This window comes from Misgurnus anguillicaudatus, unplaced genomic scaffold, assembly GCF_027580225.2.
Source record: "Misgurnus anguillicaudatus unplaced genomic scaffold, ASM2758022v2 HiC_scaffold_29, whole genome shotgun sequence".
Taxonomy (NCBI): Eukaryota; Metazoa; Chordata; class Actinopteri; order Cypriniformes; family Cobitidae; genus Misgurnus; species Misgurnus anguillicaudatus.
This window is the reverse complement of record NW_027395279.1, coordinates 9194612-9210430: the sequence shown is the minus strand read 5'-3', so window position 1 is coordinate 9210430 and position 15819 is coordinate 9194612. Positions and strand designations below refer to the sequence as shown.

The following is a 15819-nucleotide window of genomic DNA, read 5'->3' as shown; positions in this document are numbered from 1 at the left end:
ACCTTGTCCACATTAAAAGAGTTAAGCTTCCTTAGGAAGAACAATCGTTATTGTCCCTTCTTAGGGGCCAGTCACACCAAAAGCGCTTTAAACGCTTGCAAACGCAAGGCGCGACGCACTGCCTTTTTTTAAAAAAAGAGCAGTGCGACGCGGCTTTTCATATTGCTAAGCAACCACCGAGTCAGCTGTCTTGTCAATCCAATATTGAAGCGTGAGCGCTCTTTTGCTGTTAACTCTCATATTAGCAGAAACTTTAAAAAGAGGACACTTGCTCTGACCTTGTTTGAGGGTGAGATGTGCACAAACACTCATGAGAGAGTGAGCGAGTGGAGTCCGGTTCTTCAAAGCAGCTGTAAACTTCCCTCACCACAACGTAAGGCCGCCTCTCCCCTCATTCGATTGGACAATGCAAAGACGCGAATGACGTCGAGCGCTTCTCCGCTCTCAGCGCTCCTTCAAAAACGCGTGCGCGGCAGGCGGCAAAAAACCGCAAGGCGCTCGGCGCGCATAAACAGCGCGCAAACGCGCCCTGCCCATAGAATATCATTCAAAAAAGGCGCCTGCAACTGCCATAAACACTTTTGGTGTGACTGGCCCCTTACAGATCATCTCTGTGTTTATATCAAATTTGAGTTTACTGTCTATCACCCATCTGTTCTATGACAGATGCTGAGAAGATTTTGAATAAAATAATTTGTAACACTTTACAATGAAGTTGTATTTGTTAACATTATTAAATGCATTAACTAACAAGCAATATAGTTTAACAGCATTTATTAATCTTTGTTAAATGACAAGTTCTGTATTTTACACTTAAAGCCCTGTTTTCAGATTGTTTATGATGAAATAGAACGGTTTTGACTGAAATTTCGACATATGCGGCTGCCCTGAGAATTTTCGGGTGTTTGTGTTTCACCTCCCACCTCTACAATGGGTGTATAGGTGCACTGGAACAATCCTTCCTAAAATGCATTAAACTTTCCTTTACAAAGACGTGAAACACACCGAGTGGTCAGGGGTGTTCACTGATATGCTCACACGAAAATCGCTGCAAAAGCTTTCCAACAGGTTTTATCGTAGTTTTTGCCAACTCCATTGACTTGTATTAGATGTGCTGTGAGGTACGGTATTACTCCGCACCGGGAATTTTGTTTCTATTCTTGCAATTGGCAAAGACGGATTAGCGCCACCAACTGGGCTGGAGTGTCTATTATTCAAGCTCTCAGCGGAAGAATATACGGGTGTGAGGCGTTTGGAAAAATAGGTCCACAAGTTAACAACGAATGCTAAAACACCTGTAGGAAAGCATCTTTTGCAGCGATTTTTGTGTGAGCATATCAGTGAACACCCCTGACCACTCGGTGAGTTTCACGTCTTTGTAAACGAAAGTTTAATGCATTATAGGAAGGATTTTTCCAGTGCACCTATACACCCATTGTAGAGGTAGGAGGTGAAACACAAACACCCGAAAATTCTCGGGGCAGACGCATATGTCGAAACTTCAGTCAAAACCGTTCTATTTCATCATAAACAATCTGAAAACAGGGCTTTAACTCTTTCCCCGCCATTGACGAGATATCTCATCAATCAAGAGAAAACGCTTCCCCGCCAATGACGAGTATTTCCATCTTTCCGCAATACCGCTATTATCCACTTTTTAAACCCGGAAGTATTGCCCTATGGCAAGCTGCTGCATGTCCGTGTCTGTTTTAAAGATCGCTCTGAATGGGATCTCTATGAAAAGTCAGTCACAAAAATGGAATTATCTCTGCTTTTTGCTCAAAATGTGGTGTTTTTGCAGAAACCTACCCATATTCAAAAGCTGATTACAAAAGAACTACTCAAGGTAGGATGAAAGTTTTTTTTTTGTTTGAAAGCAGAGGGTCTGTTCTTTCATTTGATATATTGTATGTTTATTTGAAGAAGAACATTTTCTGGAAGGCATTAAACTTTGGTGAAAATCATGAAAAACGCTGGCGCTGGCTGGCAACTTTTTTAAAAAATGCTGGCGGTGAAAGAGTTAAGTGTAAAATTCCGAACTTGTCCTTAAATGTTAGTACAATTATTTATGTTAGTTAACAAATACAACCTTATTGTAAAGTGTTACCAAATAATTAATTAAAAGAAAGCCATACCCAGATGAGAGAATTAGGAAATATTGTGCAATCCATGTGCTTTAAATGCTGTACATTCCGAAATGTTTGTAGATGCAGAATCCCTGTATGCATAGCAGAACATTTATGAGATGGAATAAGAGGAAAATGTTCCTATGTGTCTCCAAGAAGTCAGAATGCTACAATGCTATCATCTTGGATCAAACATCTAATTTAAATCATAACCTTTAATTGCACACTGTGGTGAAAACAAAAATGAATGTAAAAATCTCCTTTTTTATCTCTTGATTGCTCCTGACAAAATCATTCAGGGCAAATGAAAGAAAGAAAAATGTCTATCTCATTTTTGATGATAACAGGACCTGGATGAATGTCCTCTTTGTTGTAGTGACAGGCTGTCATTTGCCAAACATCCAAAATATAAACACCAACATGCTGAAAAGCCCACCGTAGGATTCTGTCCAACTGCAGAGAATACCAGTCACTGCCAAACACATCCTATTACAAAGACAGAAACACACCTTAGGCTACACTGTTAGACTTAACTGTAATTTCTACAGTTACTAACCACAAAATGCCCAGTAAAATGCCATCATTTTCTTTTACAGTTCATTACTGTAATATGCATTGCATTATGGGTATTAACATTTGATTTACAGTGATTTACTGTATGTTTTGAATTTGCGGTAGACTGCTGTAAAACAACAGCAGTAGTGCTACTGTAGTTGAATAAAATAGTGTTATAAAAGCATATAAAATGGAAATATAAAATTGATCTATGAAATGAAATACATTTTATCCGTTATGCTTTTACAAGTGAAGCAAATTTCAAAATGTGAATTGTTTTTCAGAAGTGTAAATAATTTATTGAGAATTGTAGATGGAAACAAAAAAGGTATTATGGGTAAATGCTTGACCGTCAGATTTGAATTTGACCTGAAGACTTCAAAACACTAGTGATGCCAAGATTTCGCTTCTCGGAGTGTCGGGAGAGTGACAGAAGAGGCAACTTGGGGAGTGTAGCGAGTAACTTTCATCAAGTGACTCTATGGCACTGTGGTAGTGTTATGGACCTACAACACGGGTTTACCCTTACCCTTCAAGGCAATATTTTTTTAAAACTAGGTTACAGTAAGGGTATTATACTTTAAAATAGAACTGCTGTAAAGGCATCATATTGTAAAAAACATGTACAGTTATAAGTTACCGCATATATACACAGAGCCTGCGCCAGACCATAACTATCAGGGGGCATGCGACTTCCAAGGGGGGGGGGTACGAAATTAGCAACAATAACTTGCAAAACAAAGCATTAAAACAACAAATACAGTGCGAGCACACACTCATACAACTGGTACAGACTGTCCACTTTTTTCCGTATAAAGTGCAGAAGATCACAAACTAATCAGTATTACCATAATCACGTCGCAATGCTGTTTACATACAGTTCACATTTAAGCTTGCGTAAATGAAAACAACGCTACACTGTAAAAAAAATGTGTAGAAATTACAATGTTATTGGGTTGCCGGTAATTTACTGTAGATTTAAATTTATGTTATTTACTTTTTTTACAGTGTAACTTACCTTTAAAAAAAGCTGAAGGCGGCATGTGCGAACATTAAGCTTCCTTAAAACAGTGTTCTGTAGATTTGAAAATTGTGCCTCGACCTCTAATCTCCGAGTTTGAGCCAATCGGTGTTTGCATGAAGTCAGATGCAGCAGGCGGTGCTGGTTCGTTCTAAATGTTCTAATATCCATATATTAAACGATCCATAAAATGCCGCGATAAACACGTTGCTAGTATCAAGTCACATTAATATGCTAAAGACGTAAAGACACATGAGACGCCGCAATACAACCAATCAGAGAAACTGGTCTATTTTAATAAAAAAAAACATATATCAACTATATTCTCCTCATTTGATTACATTAAAAGTCATGAAACATTCAATGTTTAATTTATTTTAATTATTTTTGATATATGTATTAAATTAATAAAAAAAACTGTGTAGGGGGTGCAACAACCTCTTTGGGGGTCACGCCCCGCGAAAGCCCCCCCTTGACGCCGGCCCTGCATATACAATAAAAAGTCTAACAGTGTAAATATCAGCAAACATGCAAACTACTTTCTTTGATATTATTAACTTCTTACCTTATAGCCGGTGTTGACAGTCTTGATTATAACGGTAGTTTCTGGTGCCCGTTGTAACATATCTAGCACAGCTTTGCGGATCCTCAACACTCTGTGGGTGTAGATATCGAGAGGGTATGTTGTGAAGTGTGGCCCCAGATTAAATATAATAACAGTGTGAGGTCCTCCAGTCAGATCATCAATCTCATTACTGACGTAGTGCAGATTAGTCACTTCTGTTTTCAGACAGCGTAGAGGAAGACCGTGAGCCCTCCAGTGTAAGTCAATGTTGTTTTCCACATCCACTGCTAGAAGAGGCCCTGCCTCATATTGAACATGCAGGTTCATCCGCTTTAAAGCTGCAGTGAAAACCACCAACAATGATGATCCCAAAATTTGTATTTGTCATTTGGTATCGACATGTAAACCATGACCAGTGTTGGGTGTAGTTACTAAGTAATTAGTTTCTGTAATTTATTTTTTCCTTGAAAAAGTAAAGTAAGGGATTACTCTTACTTTTCCAGTAATTTAATTACAGTTACTTCTAAAGTAAATAAACTAAATGTTGTGTATGGACTGTAGAACAATTACCATATTTTCTAGACTATAAGTTGCTGCGGAGTATAAATTGCATTTATTAAAAATAGGGGTTCGTATGTTAATGAATACAAACAGTTATTTACACGATACACAATAGTGTATTGAACGTACCTGGAAGGCTGAATCAAGTAAATCACAGTGTAAAACATAGCATTTCCTGCTGCCAGCAGGTGGCGCTCTAACTTTTACTCAATATTGCCATGTTGATGTGTTCAGGCCAGGACACTTATGAAACTTGTAAAGCGGGGTAAGATTGGACGTTTTAAGCCTGAGTTAGAACAACTTCCTGTTTTATTGCAAAAGAGAGAAATTTGGCAGGCTGCCAAGGACACACCCTTCATCGAATTGTCAAGATCTCTGCAATTTAGTATCGCAAAGGCCTTTAGATGACACAGACCAAGTATGATAATGATCTGATAAATTCTCTAGGAGGAGTTTGTTGAGGTACAAAGCCCAGAAATGGCAAAATTTGCATTCAAACTACAGAGAAAACAAAAAATGTCCCACTTCCTGTGGGGTTTAGAGCTTGGCTCCAAGAGACTTTTTTGTAGGTCTTTGGGTGATACATGATTCTACCACATTTCGTATCTGTTCATTTAGCGTGGGGGGGCTGCTTATTTAAATTTTTGTAGGTGGCGCTATAGAAGCATTTTTACACCCCCGGATTTGAAGCCTATATCAAATGAAAATTTTAGCCACATTTAATACGTGTGCAATGTTTCATGACTTTTTGAGCTTGTTTAGGCTGTCAAAAATGCAATTCATTTACCGATATTTTATGAGGCTACCACTGACACGCCCTTTAACAAAAAGTCAAGGTCATCGCTATTTATCATCACAAAAGGTCTTGAGATTAGACTGATAAAATATGATGTTGATATGGTTAAATCTCTAAGAGCAGTAGGTCACAGCGTAAAACATGGTATTCCCTGCTGCCTCTAGGTGGCACTATGACTGTTACTGAATGTTACTGAGTTGCCATGTTGATGTGTTCAGGCCAAGACCCTTGTGAAACATGTTAAGCGTGGGGCAGATTGGACATTGTATGCCTTATAACAACTTCCTGTTTCATGGCGAAAACGCAGAAATTTTTGTCAGGACACCACGGACACACCCTCCAACAAAAAGATTTTACATTTCATAAAAATTCATAAAATTTTACATTTCACAAATCACGTTAGTGACCGCACCAGAGCAAGCACACTTTTGCAGTTCCTCTGGAAATGCATTTTTTTTAGTTTGTAAAGTAATCTAATTACATGAATGAAGATGTAATTAGTAGCTAATTACTTTTTTTGAGTAACTTACCCAACACTGACCATGACTGAGTCAAACTAACTAATTAAGCTAAAATCTTACTTAACCAGTAAACATTCAATGCTTTTAATTTATAGTAAGAATCTCACTCGGTACTGCTTTCAGCAAGAAGTCAAACCATTGTCTCAAAGTAGAGTCTCCCATCATGTGGATGTGTTTGTCTTTCAGGCACTGTGTTGTTGTTTCGGTAGTAAAATTACGGGTTCTACACACAAAGGACTCCCAAACATCATTCAGGTAAAACCCAGCTGGAACTGGTGTGTGCAAACCAGCACGACATTTCTGTGTTACATCTGCAGACAAAAGTGAAACTGAAAGTTGAAATTGTATTTTCATAATGCCAAATTAAAGTTAACCGTTCTTCCTGTATTTTTGTTTCTTTGAATGTGTTTACAGTGTGCAATATAACATGTGTTCATGTTTCACATGTAAAAAAGCCACATTCTTTTTCACACAAATTATTTATCTCTATACCACTGCTTTCACTGTCCTAAAAACAGTCTGTCTGCGCCTGGGTTCATTCCTCAGCCATTCCTGACATATCATACCAATTCGCACTGTTTCATTGGAAGGAAGAATCTTGATTGGTGTTCTTTGTCCAATGATGTCTTTGTTGGTTTCACTCCTGTCAAAAATAACATAACTGATTGTTTTTTCCCTTCAGTGTTCATGCTATATGCTTAAAAAATGCTAAATAGGATGCACTTTTAATGCAAAAAAATGACTCTTACATAAACATTGCTTCTTTGGCCGTCACGCGTTTAATATACCCGCCCATAGAGTGATAGACACGAGCGCTGCATGGCAGGGATTTGGGTCTCTGACAGCGCCATTCTTCTCCACTGCGAAAATCTTTGTAATCACAGCAGCAATCTCCAGTCCCCATCCTCTCCAGTCCATTCTGGTCCCACTTCACATTACACGTCACTGTTTCTTTCAACTTGTTTCCATTTGGTCCTAGTCCTTCAAAATATCCATTAAAGTAAACTCTGTCTGAATCAGTTTCTCTGTGATGCTTGAGGACCTGCACAGCTTCACTGGAGTGGATCAGACGCACAGCCACCTGTGCCTGTCCAACCCACGGCAGAAGAAAACGCACAGAGTAAGAGCCATTGAGCAAATCCACAACCTCCCCAAACACACTGGCCTGTGACAGAAGAACATTAGATCAGATAAAGATCAGTACTCAGTAAACATCACTGATACAGCAAACATGTAAGAGGTTCAGTACCTTTTGGGGACTTCTGGATGAGAAAAGCTTTGCTTGAAAGAAATCTCCTCCATAACGTTTAGATTCATTGTTAAAGTCCCTGGCATGGATAGTAACAAAAAGCTCCTCTCCTATTTGGTAGCTGTCTTTCAGGTTCTGAATGATGAAAGTGGAGTGAGCCGAACTTGTACTCATAGACACATCTGTGATTGATCTGTCTGGTTCAGCCCAGAAGAGTTCCTGCTGTAAACTGGAGTAACTTTCTGAACTGATTCCAAATTCAGAGTAAAATGAACTTGAATTTGACTCTGAGTCTTCAGAAGTGATTTCTAGCAGAACATCAGCAGGAGATGTGACGTTGTTTCTGGAGTTGAAAAGTTTGGCAAAGTGCTGAAACAAAATGCTGATTGGAGGTTGTTTCCCTTCTTGACTTTCAACGTAAGTCCATACAACCTAAAAGATTAATAATTATACTGGTATTAAATGTATGCAAAGTAGTACAGAGCCTTGCTTGGTCCCAAAAGTATATATAGAATAATGACTGAATAAGATACACCTACAGTACATGATCAGACATGATTTTCAGATATTCAAATGGCTTATTTCTAGTCTTACCAAAAATCCTGTAATTCCAAGTAACAGGCCAGTAAACATCAACTTTAGGCATCTCTGCCTATGAACTGTGAAATAAAATTTTGTCATTGACATAGTGTTCATTAACTAGATGTTTGTAATTCTTTTGAAATATCATAACAGATGTTACAATAAAGAAAAACATTCAATGATAATAAATCTGCAACTTTTCAAGAATAAGACAAGCCCATAGCATTTTAAATATGATTTAATGAAAAGTATTTGATGAAAAGTAATGTTATGAAAACAATTGGTAAGATTAAGAGATTAAATAGGCTATGAAAATTAACATATTTTGATGTACCGTACAAAATATCAATATTACAAAAAAATGCATACAGGATCCCAAAGCAAGTTGTTTCATGAATGAAACCAGATGAATTTAAGAAAATATTTTATGCGTAGCCTTCCCAAAATAAAATATGTTAAAAAAAATTCATCTGGTTAACAATTTTACGACTTGATCTTATCTAAAAAAAAGACAGCAAAATGACTTAGGCTAATAGATTGTTTAATTAAATATATTTATTGTTACATTTCACTTTTTTTGAAAATATGCTCATTTTCCAGCTCCCCTAGAGTTAAACATTTGAATCTTACCGTTTTGGAATCCATTCAGCTGATCTCCGGGTCTGGCGCTAGCACTTTTAGCATAGCTTAGCACAATCCATTGAATCTGATTAGACCATTAGCATTGCGCTAAAAAATAACCAAAGAATTTAGATATTTTTCCTATTTAAAACTTGATTCTTTTGTAGTTACATCCTGTATTTATTATTATTATTATTTACTGTTGCCTATGGACAGAATATTAAAGTTACGATTTTCTGGGCAGATATGGCTAGCAACTATACTCTCAAACTGGCGTAATAATCAAGGACTTTTACTGCAGCACGCTAGTGATATTACGCACTGCCCGAAAATAGTCCCCTTGGTTACTTTCAATAGCAGGGGACTATTTTTGGGCAGTGCATAATATCACTACGCCTGCTGTAGCCATGTTATAGCAGCAAAGTCCTTGATTATAATGCCAGAATGAGAGTATAGTTCCTAGACATATCTGCCTAGAAAATCACAACTTTTAATTTTCTGTCGGTCTAAATACAGGATGTAACTGCAGAAGAGTCAAGTTTTAAATAGGATGAAATATCAAAACTCTTTGGTTATTTTTTAGCTTGATGCTAATGGTCTAATCAGCTATGCTAAATGCTAAAAGTGTTAACGCCAGACCCAGAGATTACCTGAATGGATTTCAAAAATGGTAAAAACCAAATGTTTAACTCTAGGGGAGCTGGAAAATTAGCATATTTTCAAAAAAGTGGAATGTTTAACGTTATTAAAGTATTTTGTATAACTTACTGTATAGGCTGCATGTTTTGAGGTTCATTTTGTTACTTGAAGCCATGTGTAACTTCAATGACATTCATGTATCAGTGTTTATGAGTGACATCGAAATCTGCGTCATCGTGTCTTTATCCAAACAATCGAAACATTTTAACAGCGTCCCTTGGAGCTTTAAGACTGACACCAAATGGCTGAATCCAGAGGGAACTATTATCTAAAAAAAAAAAAAATTCCTGTAAGAATCAACATCTGAAATCTTTCTCAAAGAGTTTACATCTAATTCCCACTGTTTGGAGATACACCTCACCATCTGTTTCTCGTCTCCCCCTCTCCCTACGCTGTCAAACCTGATAAGTTACAGGTGCAGTGTGCAAATTTTAGAAGGATCCTTTTACATCAATGCAAAATAATATACTAAAACTATATCATGAGTGGTGTGTAAAGATGACAGTATAAAATGAACTGTATTGTTTTTATTACCTTAGAATGAGACGTTTTATCTAAATACACCACGGGTCCCCTTACATGGAAGCCACCATTTTGTGCCATCATGTTTCTACAGTAGCCCTAAACGGACAAACTGCTCTACAGAGAGCATTTGTCACTAGGTTGTCTCAGACAATGACATGTTTGTCCTGTGACGGCTAACGTAGCTTCTCTATTATGGCGCTCCAAATGACTCTATTGGAGACGAGACTGACAAGGACGACAGATAACACACGTGTATGCGTGCGTGTACGTCTCCATGTGTTTTATATGGAGACGTACACGCAAGTATCACGTCGCATAAACACGTCAATAACGTGTAGCTGTTGATCTATACAGGCGTCACGTTAGAAATCACCGTGTGGATAACGTCTGTAAGTAGAAACGTCTGAAGGACATGCGTCTGCCATGCGCGTGGAGAACGTGCTTCTGTCTGGCGCGTGAAGACGGTTTCAGCAGTAACAACAAGAGCGGCTTCCGAAGAATAAATAGCAACAAAGTCCTTTTAAAGTAGTTTATTTATATAACAAGCAAAATAATTAAATATCTAATGCTGAATTTCTTTTAATGTACCATTACGTCGGGTATCCCAATGCTAGATGTTACGTTGTTATCAAAGTGTACTGTCATGTATTGTCATGATACGATCTGCTGAGGGTAAAATAAAACATGCTAATAAAATTTAGATAAAGTGTTTTATTATTGTATTAAACTAGTGTTTAATTTTTTTCTGATTGCTACTAGGCTACTACTGAGGATGTAATGTCATTACATTTAAAACCGTTTAAGATAAATGGACTGTTTAATAGAGCTATACACCAAATACGGAAAAATCCAGCTAAGACCAGCATAAGCTGGTGAGCTGGTTTTAGCTGGTCTCCCAGCTTGGTTTTAGCTGGTATTGCTTGTTTTGGTCACTTTTTAAGCTGGTCTAGCTGGACTTAGCTGGTCAGGCTGGAAGACTAGCTGACCCACCAGCTGGGAGGACCAGCCTAGACCAGCTACTGCCACCTTAAACCAGTTAAAACCAGCTACCAGCTTATGCTGGTCTTTGCTTGATTTTTTTAGTAGGGTTTAACATTTGCTGTAATTATGCAGCTGGTTGCCAGTAACTTACTGTAGAAGATAAAGATTGTAAATGTTTCATGTTCATTTAACAAACTGTTGCCAGTAAATGACATAAATGTAAAATCTATAGTGAGTTACTGGCAGCTAGTTGCCAGTAATACCCAGTAATGCTGTAATTTCTACAGAATTTTTTTTACAGTCTAGATCCCCACTAGAACTTTATTATACCTGTCAGCTAAGATATGTCTATCAAACTAGGTAATTTGAAACAAATGCAAAACAATTCTATAGGCTTTGTTTAATTAAATAAATAAACACGTGATAGCTGTTGTCTGTGGTTTGTTCTAGTTGAAACTTAAGCACTGCATTGGTTATAGCCTAAAATTTATATTAACTGTAAACTTATTCTGCAACTCTTTGGAATGTTGCTCCAGGATCAAACAGGATTTTACTTCATAAAATCATGTTCCCTCAAACTCTAGTAAATGCTGGGTTGTTATTAACTCAGGCCTGGTTACTGTATTATACCGAACAGACCAGTGGGTTATCAATGACCCAAATACTGGGTTGTTTTTCCTATGGTACAACCCAGCATTGGGTCATTTTTAACCCAATGCTGGGTTAGACAGATTTTTAAATGCAGCGCTCCATAAAACACTCCATATGCAACTGCACAGGTAACCAGAAACTGACTAGCAAAACGTAGTGATGATAGATATTATTTGATAGACTAGTAAATGTGGATTAAGGATGTTTAAAATCTCTAGCCTGGTGGTCAGGACACGAATGAATCAAATCAGCAGATTTGCAAGGATTATTTATCTCCACATATATCATAAATAAAAATTAGCAGGTAAACTTTGCAGTATACCACATTATATTTTTCCTACTACTGTATGTGAATTCCATATTATAGACGAGAGTATTCAACGGCAATGGCAATACATATCCTCACAACATTATTATTGATCAAAACTTTGACGAAAATTATTTTCAAAGGAACTGTATTCTTACAGTTATTCAAAGATGCACAAATTATTCTGCATATGATTTGAATAATAGACGAGAGTATTCATATAACGGCAATGAACGTCTCATATGGCAATAAATATCCATATATAACTTAACACAACAGCATATTGACATTAATAAACGGACAAGGAAGCAGGATTGACATGTAAATTGTATTATTATTACCGGAAAAACAGCAATATTACTGAAATAAACTCAGAGAAAATGCGCAAAACACGCTGTTAACCGCATTAACAAGTCTAAGCAATTAAAGTGGAAAAAACATTATTATCTCTTATAACTTTTTATGACAAAAATTATATTTAAAGGAAATGTATTCTTAGAGTTATTTAAAGATGCACAAATTATTTCCTGTTTAAGAGCATGTTCGTCTCTGGCCTCGCTCTGTTATGTAATAGCTGATTGACAGGTGCGCATCCTCGTCTTTCAAACAGGTATCATTATAACCTTTATAACAATAAAGTAAACTTTATACTTCCACTGTGTTTGTCTATGAATTACATACGTCGGCAAAATATTATTATTTGAAAATAATATTTATTTATTATTTGCAAATTACTATCTTATTTGAATAAATTTGTATTGCTGCTTCCACAGACATCAGTGTGTAAACTTAATGTAGGCTATTGTCTTACCAGTGCTTATGTGTATTTAAATGTCTGAAATCTAAAATAAACATTATGAGGTTGAAAACACTGCATAGTGTTGATATATGACAGCGCTTAGCTCGTCCGTCTGGCTCAGCATCAACCAACGCGAAAGACGTTTGAATCTGGCAGTAATGTCACGACACTGGACATTCTAAATCCAATATGGGGATAAGGTTGAACATTCTAACCATGAATACAAAAATGAAAAAGAGGGGGCACAAATCAGATCTGAGGGGGCAATGCCCCCTTTTGCCCCCTCGTGCCTGATATCTTCCTCATTACACACATGTTTAAATCTTCAGCTCATTAGTAGAGACTGCAAGACCTGAACTGGGTGTGTAAGGTAACTGAATGAGGTGTGTCACAAAAGGTAAACATGCAAAATGTGCAGAACTAGACAGGTTTGAAAACCCCTGTTATAGATAATTTACAGCCAAGATTGTGTAATTAAAACATTACAATATAACATGTTATATAAACCAACGACAGCGCTTATAATTACCTATATTTTTAATTTATAATGCAGCAAATTTAAATTCACATTTTTCAATTCTGTGTGACTTAATTTGGAAAATAATTTTTAAATGAAAATCTGCCAACTGAGACAAAAATGTGAGTTTTTTTTTATATTTACAATTATGTTCCTGTAGTAAGTAGTTTACATCTTTAAAAATTCATTAGAAAATAATTTTGTCCTTTTGAAAGAGGTGGAACATTTGCCAATAAGCGATGCCTTGCCGCCACCTACTGGCGGCCTTATATTTTATTTACTTATGTTTGGTTCTCTTTCATTTTGGCATTGACAGTCAGTTTATATGAGCTTGCTAGGAGTTCATTTTTATATTGACACATATACAGAGCATAAGGATGCCCGGCCAGTTTATTTTATTATTCATTTTAGTATACTGTACTTCCTGTCCCAATGCATGCATTTGTTATGACATTACTTTTTTGATCACACATTGTATTGTCTTGATTTTTCTCAAGGATGTTAAATATTTATTTTACAAGTTTATAAAAGGCTATTTTAAATAGCTATTTATATGATATTTCTATCTGCTATTGAAATTACTTAATCTAATTTAAAAACATCTTAAATGATCGGATTTTCCAGCCCACACTGGTTGAATGGTGTCTTAAATAACACAAGCCCTTCATACAAGTAACTGTATAACAGTTTATATGTGCACTATTTTGAAATTAGACACGGTAGGTATATGACGTTAAGACGAACGCACGTTCTCCACATGTATGACAGACGCTAGTTCTCCACACGCATGTCATTTTGTTGTGAAACTGAAACAGATCTCAGTTCAGAGAACGACCGGTCCTGTCACAGACATTAATTACACTATGATTTCAATCTATGACATGACATTACTCAGTCAATATTTAAAAAATTAAGGTAATATTTTCACAAAACGTTCTTAGATTAGGCTGATTTCATGTCGATAACAGTACATCTAAAAAAAATATGGGTTTTCACAGACAGGGTCACAATTGATCCCTAAAAACAAAGGGCACCAATCATTTGATTAGAATAAAAGCACCTAACAATGCTCGAAATTTGTATTAGAATGTTAAAATATCAAAATATTAAAATAATATAAAAATTTGCATTTGTGTTATTCTTAAGGTTAGTTTACTGTTACTCTATAATGTGGACAAAATAGCCTACTTACACTTCTTCAGACATTAACCTTTGTTTGTAATCACAAACCATTCGCACAGTATGTTTTCATTCAGATCCGTGGTTCATGTATCAGCTGTTCATTGGACATTAGTTACTAAATGAAAATTGGGATGCACCCATAGAAATAGTTTTCTGGCTGGATCATTCGAAGGACAGAGACTTTGAAGGCGAGGACGAGTTTTTGATAGATGCAACAGCCGAAGTCCACCAAGCAAACTGAAATGAAATGTAGATTTAAATGCATCCTTTTAAACAATCAAGCAGCCATCCGCACCATCCTACATTTGGAGTATTGCTTTCTTGATATACTGTTTGCACTGTGCAATGAACGGGTGATACAATTTCTATTATGCATTTGGAAAATTGTTTCCTGGATGCACTGTTGGCTTAAATCCCTTTTATTGAAAGTAATCCATAAACAGCGGTAATGAGTGATACATGCACTGAGAAATCAATAAGCTTTGCTATGACTGGCAAATCCTAAGCACTCCATGGTCTTATGGGACAGAAAATGGATCTTACATCCACATTTTGAAATCTTAGCACAAGCAGTTAACCATCTGAGTATTTCTTATCAACTATTTTATGAGGAATTGAACATATTGAACACACATATTGTGATCATATCGACCTGGAACATAAATCAATACTTAAACACTTAACCTCTTACCTTAGCCAGTATGTTGTTACGGTGAAGCAAGGCAAGACAAGGTGGCGGATCCAAATGCAATATTTTTTATTAAAAATAAAGGGGTAATCCACAATCATAATCCATAAACAGGCAGAAGGTCATACACAGGTACTCGATCCATAAACAAAACAAAAAAAAAACGACAACAAAGAAATGTTGTGCTTTTCTTTATGGGTTCTTTAAGAATAAAATACTCAAGCCGTAGGTTTCATTTTCAAAAGAGAGACTTATTAACCAGACAAATAAAAGCCGAGCAGTCCTGGTGAGCCATCCTGAACAAAACCCAGGACAAAACTTCAAGACCAACTGAAACTATTTTCCCTGTACTACAGTATTTAAGCCTTGCTCACACGCAAGCCTTTACTTTACCTTCCCAAGGGTTTGTAATATGAAGCAGCATATGGTTTATATCATACGTATAAGAAACACATTCCTTGTCCCTCACCATGTACAACCCCAAACAAGGGCGTATGTTTGATTCTGGCAATGGTGGGGACATAAATAAAATGGTCGCATTGCAAAAACTGTTTATCATCGTTTACTTGACATAAACAACAGACAACTCAGTATGCACGTTACTCAGTGACATCTGACTCGCCACCCCCGGTGCCATCCCAAATTTAATGTACTATAATAAACAATTCGTTATGTCCTAGAGCCTAATAAACAGTAACTGTTAAAGTCTTTGTCAAAAAAAAGAAAATCACTTTGTAACATATATGAATCCATATTTACTTTATAACATTGAAGAATATGCAATTAATATTGAATTCTTAATTTAATTTTGCCAAAAAAAAACAGTGTTAGAGTAGGTATGTATATCATGCTGTTTCCTGAACAACGTTTATT

The 15819-nt window shown here is 36.6% G+C and overlaps 2 protein-coding genes across 2 annotated transcripts in view; both read right to left on the bottom strand.

Annotated features, from left to right (window-relative positions):
• Positions 1 to 15819, bottom strand: part of LOC129436611 (NXPE family member 3-like) — a 63361-nt gene that overhangs the window by 9979 nt on the left and 37563 nt on the right. The window lies entirely within an intron of this gene.
• On the bottom strand, positions 1535 to 15305 carry LOC141362800 (NXPE family member 3-like). The gene is made up of 9 exons (XM_073865049.1): positions 14950 to 15305; positions 9366 to 9564; positions 7989 to 8053; positions 7395 to 7826; positions 6895 to 7310; positions 6712 to 6788; positions 6253 to 6456; positions 4268 to 4605; positions 1535 to 2612 (listed from the first exon to the last, which is right to left on the bottom strand). Exons 2-9 carry the CDS (start codon positions 9427 to 9429, stop codon positions 2418 to 2420), a joined length of 1791 nt encoding a protein of 596 aa, XP_073721150.1. The 5' UTR covers positions 9430 to 9564; positions 14950 to 15305; the 3' UTR covers positions 1535 to 2417.

Coding starts and splice junctions, on each gene's coding strand:
- LOC141362800 (XM_073865049.1), bottom strand. CDS start 9,429: ATGTCATTGAAGTTACACATGGCTTCAAGTAACAAAATGAACCTCAAA. Junction 6,789..6,894: donor GCCAAAGAAGCAATGTTTAT/GTAAGAGTCATT, acceptor TATTTTTGACAG/GAGTGAAACCAACAAAGACA. Junction 4,606..6,252: donor CTTGCTGAAAGCAGTACCGA/GTGAGATTCTTA, acceptor TTTTCACTGCAG/CTTTAAAGCGGATGAACCTG.